The sequence below is a fragment of the Pseudochaenichthys georgianus genome, chromosome 9 (genome assembly GCF_902827115.2).
Source record: "Pseudochaenichthys georgianus chromosome 9, fPseGeo1.2, whole genome shotgun sequence".
Lineage (NCBI taxonomy): Eukaryota > Metazoa > Chordata > Actinopteri > Perciformes > Channichthyidae > Pseudochaenichthys > Pseudochaenichthys georgianus.
In genome coordinates this window covers 7174553-7189686 of record NC_047511.1, presented here as the reverse complement: position 1 = coordinate 7189686, position 15134 = coordinate 7174553, and the positions used below count along the sequence as shown (strand labels likewise).

The 15134-nt window shown below is 39.7% G+C and overlaps 1 protein-coding gene across 1 annotated transcript in view; it reads left to right on the top strand.

Annotated features, from left to right (window-relative positions):
• LOC117453190 (dematin-like) overlaps window positions 1-14348 on the top strand; it is a 48080-nt gene extending 33732 nt beyond the window's left edge. The window contains 12 exon segments of the mRNA XM_071204319.1: window positions 521-565; window positions 2437-2614; window positions 2924-2968; window positions 3615-3770; window positions 3904-4004; window positions 4560-4665; window positions 5701-5813; window positions 5815-5884; window positions 6710-6717; window positions 6816-6872; window positions 7576-7656; window positions 8690-14348. Of these exon segments, the coding sequence (XP_071060420.1) occupies window positions 521-565; window positions 2437-2614; window positions 2924-2968; window positions 3615-3770; window positions 3904-4004; window positions 4560-4665; window positions 5701-5813; window positions 5815-5884; window positions 6710-6717; window positions 6816-6872; window positions 7576-7656; window positions 8690-8803 (1074 nt within the window). The 3' untranslated portion in view covers window positions 8804-14348.
• Window positions 14349-15134: the final 786 nt, after the last annotated feature.

Below are 15134 nucleotides of genomic sequence, written 5' to 3'. Positions count from 1 at the left end.
GTGTGTGTGTGTGTGTGTGTGTGTGTGTGTGTGTGTGTGTGTGTGTGTGTGTGTGTGTGTGTAAATGAGATACAAAAAGATAGGGGAAATAAAGTGATAGCAAGAACAAAGGAACTGTTAGTTAAACCATTACATCTGCTATCATTAGATTAATATTACTCGTGCAGAAATGTGAAAGCAGTACTTTTGTTTTGTTTTAAATGTTTAACTAATGATTTATTTTTTTAATGGATCAATTATGACTAATTTCTCCATTCATTGATTGAATGTTCGGTTTGTAAAAACTGTGAAAATAGTGAAAAAGGCTGCCACAAATTACCCAGAGCCATACATGATACCTTCACAACGTTTGTTTAGTACAATTATTAATGTCTTCCAAAGGACAGCAAATAAAGAACTGACTTTATGATACAACTACCACACACTGTCACTGTTTTCTGTTGTTTTATGTGCAGCTTTTCTGAATCTATTTATATGTTTGAGTATTTTTAATCTATTTATATGTTCTTTCCTCCCCTAGAGGTCCTTGTCTCCTCGCTCCTTCTCTCCTCCACACTCCCCTGAGGTAAGACCCCTTCCTCTCTACAAATGATCTGAGGGTTTGAAGCTATCACTGTTATACCCGCGTCTACAAAGACCTGTTGGGACAATCAGGAAGTGAATAGATGAACATAATGAACAGATGCTTTTATTTAGTTATTGTCATATACGGTAGCATTGCTGAAAAACCCCTTAACATTCTGTAAATAAAGCGTCCTTAAATGTGTATGACCTTGTTTGATGAAGGCCCCCACAGAGACAGCACACCTTTTTACCTGCTCTGTTCCAATAGCATGGATAAATGTGAATATTGATGTTCACACACAAACACACTCGTCCTCATCTCATTTCATTACGTTGCATTTCACTGACGTTTTTATCCAAAGCACTTAAATAAGTGCAATAAACCACAACAAGAAAAGAGCAGTTATATTCACTTCAAAAAGACAAACCATTGTAAGTGCCAGTGCGTCAGTTTTAAAAGGGCTTAACTGACGAAGTGCTTAATATTCAGTTTTTAATTTGTAATTGAATGGCCAAGGTAAAAGCGAAACAGGTGGGTTTTTAATTTGCAACAGAATATATGCAGACTTTCTGCTGTCCTGATATGAAGAGGGAGCTCTTCCACAGTGTTGGAGCAGGATAGCAAACAGGCGTGTTTTAGTTGAGGGAACCTGCGTCCAACAAGTGAAGGAGTAGCAAGCTGATTGGCTGAAGCAGAGCAAAAGGCACATCCTAGGAAGGACAGGATGCCTTCACAGGACAGTAAGCCAATACCAGTGTGTTGAAGCGGATTCAGGCAGCCAATGGCAGCCAGTGAAGGGAGCGGAGAAGCAGTGCAGTGTGGGAAAATGTCCTGAAGTTTGGCTGGGCACAATAGGTTTTCATAGTTTTGTATAGAAACCCTTATCCTCAGCACCGCAAGTGTACAGATTAGGGATGTCCCGATCACCTTTTTTTGCTCCCGATCCGATTCCGATCATTTGATTTTGACAATCTGCCGATACCGATTTTTCCCGATCCGATCTTTATGCAATGCATTAAGAGAAAAAAAAGGTAACAGATAACGGCTGGTCATCCAACGCGATGAATTCAGCTATCTTGGCTGTTATTGTGTTGGCCTTTTCACTGTTCTGGGGCAGTTTCTCTTTCCTTTTAAAAGTCTCTGAAAGTGTCGGTTGTTTCAGTGCCATTACCTGAGTGGCCGCTGTGTACTCGTCGTGTTGTTGTTGGTGTTTGTTTCTCAGGTAGCGTATTAGATTGGTCGTGTTGAACGTAGCTCTGTTCTTTCTACCACGCGGAACCTCTGCCTTGCAAACATTGCATCTGGCTGTTACACTGCCTTTGCTTTCAATTTTATAATACTTCCAAACTCCTGACATTTTCTCTGTCCCGACTCCCGAGTCACCAGCTGAACGTAGCCTCTCGTTAGCTTACTGCTACTATTAGACACTGCGCCCACTCTGTTGCCAGATTTCAGAGAAATAAGCAACCAGGTCTGAAAACAAGCCCAAAGAAAGCAACACATACATGATGTTGTGTAATTTTAAACCAAAACTAAGTCCTCAGGATGACTTTAAGACGTGGACATGGTCATTTTTGTTTTGTAACATTAAATTAAAAAAATATATTTTATAAAAAAAAAAAAAAAAAAATCCCGATCCCCGATTTTTTTCTCCCGATCCCCGATTTTTTTAAAATCACGTGATCGGCTCACACACACACACACACACACACACACACACACACACACACACACACACACACACACACACACACACACACACACACACACACACACACACACACACACACACACACACACACACACACACACACACACACACACACACACACACACATCTGTCTGACTCCTGTGTTCCTCTGTGCTTCCAGAAGGAGTCCAGGGAGTGGCTGGAGAACCGGTCTCCTGGATGCTCCTCCCCTTGTTCCACCATCCAGACCAGCAGTACACACAGCACACGAACGCCACCAACACCAGACCCGCCAAACACGCCTCACACCGTGCACTCCTCGGTTGCCAAGGGCGCCCTGCAGCACTTCCACAGGCCAGGTAATGGCTTTGATATCGTTCATTTGATCCAAACAAAACATTCGATCTCATCTTCGTGCAGAAAGATCAGTGCATATATCTGGGCCGAAGCGTAACAGAAACAGAGTCTTCCTCACAGAAAGGTCCAGCAAAGAGAGGTTGATGTTTACACTGTCAAATGCTGGCGTTATTCTTAACCAAACTTAAACTTAAGGGATCTTTATCAAACATTTTGTTCATGCTATTTGTTTATATTATAAAGCAAGAATGGCCTGATTTATTTTCCTCCTACGCGTCTCTTTCCCGTACTCCTTCTTGCCTCTCTTTCAGACAATGGCTCCAACCTCTATAAAAAGCCTCCAATCTACAAACAAGGTACTGCCATTGAAATCTACTGAAAGTGACCCCTCAGAACTCAGTCAGTCAAAACCAAATGACCTTTGCTTATTGACACACACTTAGCAGGTAACAAGAGATACATTAACACGTGGGACATGTGTTTTTCATTTCTTCATGATTTTAACTATGAGCTTTTTAGCCAGATGTAGAAGAATAATGCGCTTTGCTAAAATAAAAGTACTAATACCAGACTGTAAAATAGTCCACTACCATAAAAGTACTGCATTCAAGAACATACTAGTTTTACACAGCAAAGCATCCTATTATAAGATCATCATATGTCTGTTAATATGCATCATTTCCAAAAGTATGTCTTTCCTTTCTGACAAATTATGAAAGTTACAATGGATGCAAGAAGCGAAATGTTCCTACTTATATTTAAAAATGTGTCTAAAATACCGGGTCTAATATGATGAAGTAAGAATATATCTGAGAGACAGGCCAAAGACATGATTCCATATAATCAGCTTTCGTGTGTGTGTGTGTGTGTGTGTGTGTGTGTGTGTGTGTGTGTGTGTGTGTGTGTGTGTGTGTGTGTGTGTGTGTGTGTGTGTGTGTGTGTGTGTGTGTGTGTGTGTGTGTGTGTGTGTGTGTGTGTGTGTGTGTGTGTGTGTGTGTGCAGAAGTGTGTGTGTCCTCTCAGCTCCCTCAGGGGAAACACATCGAGGATCTGATCATAGAGTCTTCAAAGTTTCCCGCAGCTCAGCCTCCGGACCCCAACCTGCCCTCCAAGATAGAGACCGAGTACTGGCCCTGCCCCCCCTCCGTGGCTGTTATTGGTACGACATTGAAAACGCCATGCTGTATTCCGGATATATTATAAGATACATTTTTGATTTAAAAACTCTTAAAGCTTTAAACCCTTACTGTACATGCTTCATGTATTAATCCGACCAATCCCGTCTCCTCTAGAGAAAGAGTTGAGGAAGAAGGATCAGGGAGAGGAAGCAGAGGAGGAGGAGGATGATGAGGTGTGGGGACTGAGAGCGCTTCAGAAACAGGAACTCAACAAGGTACTGTACATTAGCGGTTCTGGGGGAGGGGCCAAGAAGGGCCAGTGTGCTTGGACCCCCATGTGGCCCCCCTTTCAAAAGAACCCATGGCATTTGTGATAGTGTTGCAGCCAATACTGAGCTATAATGGCCTAAGATAACAATAATGGGTTTTTTCATTAATGTAATTAAATAAATAGAAACTAAGTTACTAAAACAAATATTAAGGAATAAAATAAAAACGTTAGGCTGCACAAGTAATGTATTTATTTCCCCAAACTGCATTTAAGTTAATGGTGAACTAATTACTAAAAATAAAATTGTAACCAAGTCATTGACACAAATTCTGTTTTCAAACAAAAAAATAATAATGGTATTTTTTTGTTTGTTAGTCCGCTATGACTTTATACTGACCTGAACACGTTGAAATGTTGATGCTGTCTTTGTCTCACTTGTCCAGCATTAAATGTCCCCCCAGTCAAATTGGTCTAGAGCTGCCATTGGTACTGTAACTTAAATAAAAGCCTTTGTTCAGTCCCCTTCATTTATCAGATATATTTCTGTCTCTCTCTTTAGATTCAGTCAAACCTGGGAAAAATCATCCTGAAGGAGGAGCTGAACAAGGCTGCAACTCCTCTGAGGAGGAAAAGTCGCGCATTACCCGAAAGCAGCCAAAACACTGGTACAGCACACACACGTCTCGCCCTCACGGACACAGCCTTTTGAACTCTAACCTCAAACCAAGTCAGCCCTTTAATAAATAATAGAGTAGCATAATGTTCACATTGTCCAACACTCATACACACAAATACTCTGTAGTTTATTACCTTGAGTCTGAAGAAGAAACAGCTGTGGTGACACCTAGTGGTCAGGATGACTGCAGCCACTTTGCATTAAAAAGCGTTCCAGTTACATTTTACCTCAATGAATGCAACACAACGATTAACTTTTTCAGGTTGGTGAGGGTTAAAGTTTACTTTTATTTTGTATCTGTGTACAGCGTTTACATTTTATATAACAACTTCATATATTGTGGTGAAATAATTAAAAATATATTTTAAATGAGTTTTTTATAATAATAATAATAATAATAATAATAATAATAATAATAATACACTTTATTTATATAGCACCTTTCCAAAAATGGGAAAGTGCTTTCTCATAAAAATACACAAAGAGCAAGTGAAGTAAACAACAGCATCTAAACATAAACACAGATAGAACATATCAAACAAAAACACATAGATTAATACAAAATAAAACAATAACATCACATAAAAGAGTGTACATTTTAAAGTGTTCTTGGATGCTCTGAAAGTATGTAAGTATATTTAAATTATTAAAATGTTTGAAATGTCCCCTGTGACAGTTACTATTATATGTAATATCATTTAATTATTATTACTCATGCTTAAATGTAAAAGCAGGATTTCACTGTTGTAGTTTATTAAGAAAATGCTTATTTCTAACTATTTTTATAAAAAAATGATTGCGTCATAGCTTAATAAATAAATGACCCAGAGCCCTACTCCACGTATTTGTTTTGTCAGAACCTTTACATTATTACGAATGACTAATATTACAAATAATGTTAAAGGTAATGCAGAAATTGAAAGGTTTTACATGAAAATTAAAGCCATCAAAATATTTTGAAAGCAGCCTTTGATGTTTTTAAGCTCGCTTTATTGAATACATTCCATTAACTTCCCCTCTTCAGGGCCCAACGGCTCTAAGTCTGTGTATTTCCCAGCATCCTCTAAGAGCGGCCTGTCCAGGGTGAGTCCTGCTGAACACAATCGTCCAATCACAGCAAAGTGTACTGAGCACGGTGGACTAACATGTTCCTGTTTGCTTTCAGCTGCAGTCAGCAGAGTTCAGCTCCTCGGAGAAAGCTCCTGCAGGTACACAGTCACATGATCAATACACATCAGATCAATCATATTTGTACACTTGTGTTTTTTAGGAAAGAATCAGCACAGCACAATTAGCACAAACTGTTGCTAGAATACAGTGTATTTACATGCCCTTCCAAAAAGTAGCACAATAATTAAAGGTGGGGTATGTCATTTATTTCAGTACACTTTTTGTTATATTCCATGGAATATTCTTAACATCCCGATAGCAATGAATATCTGAAGTGCTTTGACAAAAGATCCATAACAAAACGTCATCAGTGGAAGCCGTGGTGCTGTAAAAAGCACGACCAATCATCTGAGCCGGCCCGGCTAAAATAACTGGATGGCCTACCTGCCTGTCAGCCTTCCATCTGTGCACAAACTTATCTCGTGCCCTCATTGGTCATGTGCGCGTTCCTGTGTGTTGGAGGCGGGGCTCTGTGAGGAAGTGGCAGATTTTTTTTCGGCTGTGTATTTTCAAATTCTAGCGCACTCCAGCTGGTTTCTCCAAAATGACCTACCCCACCTTTAAGTGTTATCAAATTGCATGTTTCCAAATATTCTTTTTTATTTATCATTATATTTTGTCAAATGAAGTTTGGCTTTATTTTGTTTGCATAACGCTTTATCATCATTTATAAATTGATTTATGTATTATTTGTATTTATTCTATTATTACATGTGTCAGCATTAAGTTATTAGATGTTCAGAGTCTTAGTTTAATTCAACCTGCATCATACATGTTTTGGTAGCTTATGTTATATGTTTCTTATTCACATTTCCTGCTAGCCTTTTTAATTGATATTTTCTTAATTTTCTCTCTTCCTACAGATCTTCAGGTATAGTCTGAGTCTTTCATCTGCACACATGTTGTAATTATGAAGACGTGGTTTCTGTTACTGAAGGTGATCTGATCATGTGTCTGTGTTTGCTTCAGAATGGGGACTCCAGGATGGACAGAGGAAAGTCCCTCCCCAGCATGTTGGACCATAAGGTATCAGCACTGACTTTGTTAAACAGCAGTGGAAATACAAAGCAGGAAAGAATGCAAGCCTATTTAAGAGCAAATCCAAAACACAAAAATTACAATTATACAGTCACATATTTTTAGATGATGCTCAAATCGGCCACATGGTCTTAAAATGTGCAATGTAATGTAGACAAGTGGGTAAATAAACTCAACTAGGTAGCACTTTTGCCAGCATGAGACTCTCTGTATATGTTTTAACATTTCTTATCACTTTTCAGTTAGATCGTTTTCTACAAAATATAAAATTATCAAACTGAAAAAACCGTCTATTTACTTTTTCTAAGTATCTTTAGCAAACCAAACTACATTTCTTCCTAACTTCTTCCTGTGCGAAGTGTTGAGACACTAACGTTCCCCAATGGGATGTAACCGAGGAAACAGTGTGCCTGTTACTGTTATAATCCACAAAACACCTTTTCTTTTATCCTATTTCAATTCAGCAAAGAATCCAGTGTTGTTCAAGTTAAAAAAATTGTAGTTAAAATATCATTCACTCTAATGTTTTTTTTATGCTAATCAAACAAAATAAGTAATGTAGGTGAACTGATCATTTAACCCTATAAAAAAGTACTGAATGTTATATAGCTTATTATTTGGAGTGATTGGTTGGTTGGTGGAGTGGTTGGTTGGTTTGTTTATTTGTTTGTTGACTGGTTGATCTTTTCAGATTTGCCCCTATGAGATGCTGGTGGTGACCCACAGAGGGCGGAGCAAAATGCCCCCCGGTGTTGACAGAACCAGGCTGGAGGTAAAACTGTCAGCTTTACTTCAAAGTGTTAAATATCATATCATGTCATATCCGCCACTTGTACAATCTCATCTTGGTAAACAGTGTTCATTCCTTCATGTTTCTGGGTAAAATAGAGAAGTATTTCATGGTGGCTGGGCAGGGAGGCTGTGGCTCAGTGGGTAGTGTGCTGGAATTCGAATCAGGGGGTAGCAAGTTCGAGTCCCACTGCAGTCAGCATGTCGTTGTTTCCCTGGGCAAGACACTTCACCCCAAGTTGCTCCTGTGGGGATTGTCCACAGTATTGAGTATGGAAGTCGCTTCGGATAAAAGCGTCTAACATGTAATGTAATGGTGTTTGCAGCCCGTAGAATCATTGGATATTCCCTCTCTCATGATGACGGTTTCCACTCCATCCTTTTGTTAAAGCCCACACATATGGCCTAAATCCCCCGAATACCCCTCTCACATCAACTTACTTCCAACCAACACACCACCGACATCTTCAAAAGGAGCAACAAAGATTATCCGTCATCCGTAAATTCAAAGGACTTTACGTTTCTCCCCCTCTTCTCCTACAACTGTACCAAAGCATTATCCCACCCATCCTCGTGTACTGCTCCTCCTGCTTTTCCAATATGCTCACTGTCACCAACCGGACCAAACTCCTAGCATCACCAACACTGATGCCTGGATAATTGGACTACCTGCACCCACCCTCAAAATACTTAACAACAGGGCCATCTCACGCATTGCAACAACAGAATCACACACCCACTTATTCAGTACCTCGCCCCACTGCCATCCGGGTGTAGGCACAGAACATTGAAATGTAAAAGGGCTCGCTTTGAAAAAAGCTTGATTCCTGCAGCCATTAGTGCCTTAAATAACAGGCGTCGCTGCAATGTGTGCCGCTATACTGTATGTTGTTGTCTGTGTTAATGTTGTTGTAATTGTATGTATATATACAGTGCTGTGAAAATCTATTTCCCCCTGGGGACAATACATCTAATCCCTCTGTATCGCTGCCTCTCTCTTTGTCCCTCTCCTGCAGAGACACCTCTCTCAGGAGGAGTTCTTCAGTGTTTTCGGGATGACCATCGAGGAATTCGACCGCCTCTCTCTGTGGAAGAGGAACAACCTTAAGAAGAAATTCTGTCTCTTCTGACGCCGGTGGGACCGCGTCTCCCACAATGCCCCTGCTCTTCTGGATCACTGCAGGATCCTGGAACAACTCAGACTTATTATTATCAGCACTGCTTCAACCACCACCACCACCACCACCACCACAGTCAGACCTGTCAGCTAGACGTCAGGTTTGATCACAGTGAAGGTTTGACTGAAAACACAGTGGCTTTAGATTCCTGCTGCACACATGAACTGTTTTAAGGCAGAGCTGCAGATTCCTGTATCATAAGCTTCTAGATGTGGAAATGTGTTAATAACAAAACTGCAGAGCGAGCACAGGTCAGGGTTAAATGTGGAAGCACAGAGCAGGTTGTGATGCTAGTTTTGTAAGGTTATACTCAAACTGAGAGCAGAGCCAACACCAGTGGGTCTGACCTACAAAGGAAAAGCCCAGTCCCCTCCGCATTCTCAAGCAGATGTGGAACAAAATGAATTGAATTTCAGAAAGCAATGTGTAGATTTGCTTCTGTAGGCAAATTGATTCCTTGCTAATCTGTTAGCGCTAAACAAGATGCATCGTGATTTGCATTAACAAGATCGATTTTCTCTAGTAAGCTACGGAGCTTCCTTGCTAGCTAGCTAATGATAGCTTTGCAAGCTACTTTTCTAGCTAATTACCGTTAGCTTTGCAAGCTATTTTGTCTATCTAACACCACTTGATGTGTTAGTAACTAGCTTGTTAACAAATTAGCTCAGCAGCTAGCAACTCTGCAAGAATGTCTTCTAGGAGTATACGTTATTTAAAGCCCTTTATCCTGATATATATCATTTTAAATATTAAAATATCTACATTTCTTATGATATATCTTTAATCAGTAACATCAAGAAAGGGTTAACAGATCAAATAGTTAGACAGAAATGTGTTTTAAGCTAATCGGGCAAAAAAAAAATGTGATCAGGTAAAAAAAGATCAAGATGTTAAAGTAGCAGTAGACCCTCCCCAACTTCTCTGAGTTGTGATGCTGCCACTGTCAGTCTATCCTTCGCTTCAACCAGAACAACTAGTAAGCGATATCATCTAGCGACTTCTGGATCTAATACTCGCAGCTTCTTTCCACAGTTTGTGACGTAACTGGAGCCTTGGAGATGGTAGGCTACCCGGGAGATAGAAATGCGATAGGGAAACAAAATCAAATGGTCTCCTTTTTGCCTATTGCTATAGTGCTTACTAATGTATTTGGAATATTGCCATGTCCTACTAACCTTTTTATACAGCAAAAATATTTGACATAAGACACATTTATATAATTATGTATATTGTCCAACCCTAATCTCACTAAGTTTCAACAGTTTGTTTCAAATGTTTGAAGACGTGGTATTCTGGGAGTCTCTGGATTATGAAAGGATGTAACAGAGACAGAGGGGCTTCTTCTATTCAATCTGACAGAGATCTTAATTTCTATCAGACAAGCAAATATTTTATTATCAAGCTTCTTGCTTCAGTCAGGCTTACAAATAAACATTCCTATAAACTCTGATTCAGGTCTCAACACAGATCTATATGAATAGAGCTGTCAGTGATAGTTCAAAAATTATATATTTCTATTGACTTAGCCATCTATGATGTCATAATGATAGGATTTCTTTACCAGCACCAAAAAATAAAAATAGGAGACATTTTGATCACAGTCAGATTTTAAAGCTACACATCCTGAGGACATTAACTTACCACTAAATATATGTATTTGACTGATTTATTGATTTGTTCTAGGCATATTATTTTCTTCCTCTGAGTCCAGGCCAGACATGAAAAGCTAGTTATGTTTTCCTTGTGCTTTACCTTACAACTTCAAGATGTTATTAAAATAATATGTCATTATGAACACACCTCAACACAGTCGCAAGATGTTAGAAATACAAAGGAGCACAGGAAATGTTACATCAGACACAAACCTGAAATTGAATAAAAACATGACCACAATTTAAAGGTGGGGTAGGTAAGTTTGAGAAACCGGCTCGAGATACACTTTCTGTTATATTCCATGGAATGCTCTTAACATCCCGATAGCAATGAACATCTTAAGTGCTTTGACAAAAAATAAATTAAAAAATGTCATCTCTGGAAGCCGTGGCGCTGTAAAAAGCTAGACCAATTATTTTCACCGGCCCGGCTAAAATGACTGGATGGCCTACCTGCCTGTCAGCCTTCCATCTGTGCACAAACGTATCTCGTGTCCTCATTGGTCATGTGCGCGTTCGTGTGTGTTGGAGGAGGGGCTCTGTAAGGAAGTCTGAAGGAAGAGGCAGATTTTTCCCGGTTGTGTATTTTCAAATTCTAGCGCACTCGAGCTGGTTTCTCCAAAATTACCTACCCAACCTTTAATTAATATTTCTATTATTAAACTAAATCTGCAAATTTGATAGTAACTAATGCAATAAAATCATGTAGTTGAGTTAAAAGTATAGAGGAGCATAATGTGAAAATACAGTGAAGTAAAGTACCTTACATTTTAAGTATAGTACCTGAGTAATTATATATATATATATGTATACTTAGTTACCTTCCACAACTGAAAAACACAAACTACTGGGATGTTCTGGTGTTCATATCCTTTTTTTTTTTAAAGTGTCTATCAGGGATTCAAAAATTGTCCAGACTTTTAAGAAAGGTTTTATGACTAAACTTGAATATTTGATATGTATCAGGGTGGAGCAGCATTCCCTCTCAAAGTGCAGCTCCCATTGGCTGTGATCAAACTGTCTCCTGCTTGTCTTTTGTTCTTAGTACAGCAAAAGCCACTGCCCTGTTTTACCTCAGTACACGCACACAGAGATAGAAAAACTCACTTTTTGCAGTGTAGAGGAGCAACGATAACCAGAGACTCAGAGCGCTGTGGCAGCAACTCTGTCTCTATACGGCTCTGGTTTGTCCAATAAACAGGTTATAGGCATTAAGTGTTGCTTAGTGACCAAATGAAGTGCAGCTATTTTCTAGTAATACATAGAGAAGTGGCATGTTTGTTATTAAAAATCGAAATGAAAATGTAAAAAAGTGAATTATATCAACACATGAATGTTGAGAAAAGAAGAGAAGACGAAGGAAGGACCCATTTTGGAAGGTTCCCAAACCAAAGGACAGAGGCATGATGGGAAATAACTGAAGAACATTTTTCTCCTCAACTTCAAAGTGAACTGAACATCTTCATTATGTACACATGGACACTTCTTAAGCAAACAGATATATTTAGAAAGATATATATCCATTAGCATCATATCTGATCTACACAAACATGGATAAATTGTCTTCTTTAGCACATTTGAAAATGTCACAGCAACACAGCTGTTGATTTAAAATTGAAATATTGATCTGAACAGACCATTTTAAAGTTGGAATGTATTGCATTTGATCTTTTAGAAAATGAAATTAAAAGAGAGGTTGGTACACTGCTAACACATGAGACGTTCCTTAAGCTCCATTACACCCTCCATATATAATCCCTAATCATTGCCAGTCTTTCAGTGTGGTAGATCAGGTTTGTGAGAGACATGTTGAAAAGATGGTAGGCCATGTTTTTAAGTTTCCAGCAAAATTCTGCTTTCTTTGGTCACATTTACAAGAAAGTAACATCTGGAGTTGATGCATTGTGTTTTAAAATGTATACATTACTGGCCATCTTAAATGAAAACTTTTAATTATAGCTACCTTTCTTAAAAACATCTATTGGTAGAGCAGGCGGGGAAGAAAATGTGGATGTTTCTCGTAAATGTATGACTTAGATCTTGGACATTCTGATCTCGGCCTCGCTCACTTTCTGATGAAATCAAGTGGAACATTTTTTGTTTTATCATGCCTAAAAGCTGCTGTATCTCAAACAACAAAAAGATCCAGAGTTCCGATTTTTATTTTTATTTTACTTAGAAAAAGGGAAGATAAAAGAAAAGATCTGTGGCATCAGGACATCCACAGAGAGGACATAGATCATAATCAGTGGGACCCGTCACTCAGCATCCACACGGCGGCGTGCGTTGAAGCTTGCCGGCGGGCGTGTCTGAAACTCGACCAACAACCAATCGCATGAATCTCCCGCCCCGGACACACAAGCACGCGGTTTGATTGGCTAGAGCTTGTACTGGCATATGATTTGATTGGCTGACGCTTCCGTCGAAGCTTCAAAAGTTGAACATTGCTCAACTTTTGAAGCGAAGCGACGCTCCCACAATGCAGTTCGGCAAAGCTTGACGTCACCCCATTCAAAGTGAATGGGCAGAAGCGTTGAAGCTTCAACGCACGCCGCCGTGTGGACGGGCCGTCAGTCATACGTGGAAAACACTTAATCACAGCTTCATTATGACGCTAATGAGGCTAACGCCAATCGTCAAAGTAAACATGTTAAAACTCAGATAATGTATATACTGCATTGAAATATACAAAACATTGACAAACCAACGCAGTTTAAGTGTTAGCCTGCCCTTCGTCCAACGGCTGACTGACCGGACATCTATCCTCTATCGATTTAAATTCAACTATATGCCAATGATCGACCTCCGATGACATTGTTTAGTTTTTCCCTGACTGACTATCGTAATTGGACTTTTTGATGTCATTAGTGAAAAACTGCAACAAAAAAATTACCGCCAGCCAATCGCAGCAAATGTCATCACCCAAAAGGGGGCGTGGCCTTGGCGTAGAGGGGATGTGCCCATTGGTGTCGTAGTTCTCAGGTGTTTACAGTCATGGTATCGTCTCTGTATTAATAAGAGTTACTAAAGGAGAAACGAGACTCGCAGCACATTTAAAAAAAATCATATTTCAGCATCTCAGACCTGTGTGAGGATTACGGACTGTTCTTCACTCTCACTGCAAACGGCAGAATCACCTCCGCTAAATCCCGCATCACACCCCTCCACGTCTGCCTCGCACACTCTTCCTGTATCTGTTGAAAAAAAAAAAAACTGGAAAAAAAAACTGGATGAAGATTTGTGAAATGGAGTGTGCGAGCATCGGTCATTTTACGTTGATGATTTCTTTTATTACTTTTCTTTTTCGGGGAATGACTCTGACACTGTTTGATGACACTGAGGATTTATGCTTTGTTCTGATTGGTTGTGTGTAGTTAGAAGCAGGAAGCTGGTTTCTGTGACTAACACCATGATGACACAAAGATTGTTTCATGATTATTTTGGTTTTTGTTGTACATTTCAAATTGTTTTTCTTTTCTTTTCTTATTTAATTAGGCTGTTTTAACACGCAGGGCGACTTCAGTGGAGGCATGCCACCATCAACGTACCAGATATTCTAACTGCTGAATGCGATGATGTCATTTTTATTTAACCTTTAATTAAATAAATGTATATAACAGCACTTGCAGGTATAGCACCCTGGTTCAGGTTTTGCTGTCTAAACTCTCTGAAGTTTATGACTCTGAGGTCAAGCTGAGGTCAGAGGTCGTTGATTGAAGCCGCTCTGCTGCTGTACATATATAATTATTGTTGTTGTTGTTGTTTTCATATCATGCAGGTGATGTAACAGATGAATGGTGATGTGAGTGATTAACATGAGTTACAATAAAGACCATTTCTATTTGCTTGAGGACACCGAGTTCACATTTCTGTAAGCAATATTTATCATAAGTGACATGGGGATTGAGCCAAAAATAAAGTACAATGTGTTATTGACATCTAAGTTTTTTGGCATTGGTGAAAGAAGTATTTAGATCCTTAAAGGGGCAGTAATATTATGTTTGTGTTTTCCCTTTCCTGTAGTGTGTTATAGGTTTGTGTGCATGTTAATGGTCTGCAAAGGCTACAATCCCAAGGTTCCCTCCAGAGGGAGTTCCTCTCCCACACACTCCCCCCTGCCTGAAACGCCTTCATTAGACTCCTAATGACATCACTATGTAACACTTGCGCTTCTATTGGCTGGCTCTCCAACACATTGTATGTAATTGGCTACGGGGAGGGACATTTCTGACACATCTCTAAGCAGTTAACCAATCACAACATAGCCGGTCAGCTAACCAATGAGAGCAGACTGGGCTCTGGTTTCAGACAGAGGGTGAAAAGAGGCAGTATGAGAAAAATAAAGAGCTTTTTGAACATTAAAGCATGGAGACAGTAGAGACATTAGAATTGGCGTCAGACCTAATGCCAAAACCTATAAAGATGTTTCAGACTCAGGGCCGCCGCTCCCTACACGCAGATCACGCACACTGGGTGGGCCCTCATCTTGCGGAGGGGGCCTCATCTTATGCGTAAGTGTGGCGCAATTATGTTCAGTAATCCCCCCCCCCATCAACGCTCGCGATACATGAGTGACGACTTGTGGAGGCCTCATGAAACACCTTGTCGTGTGGCCACAAGTTGACCAGGGG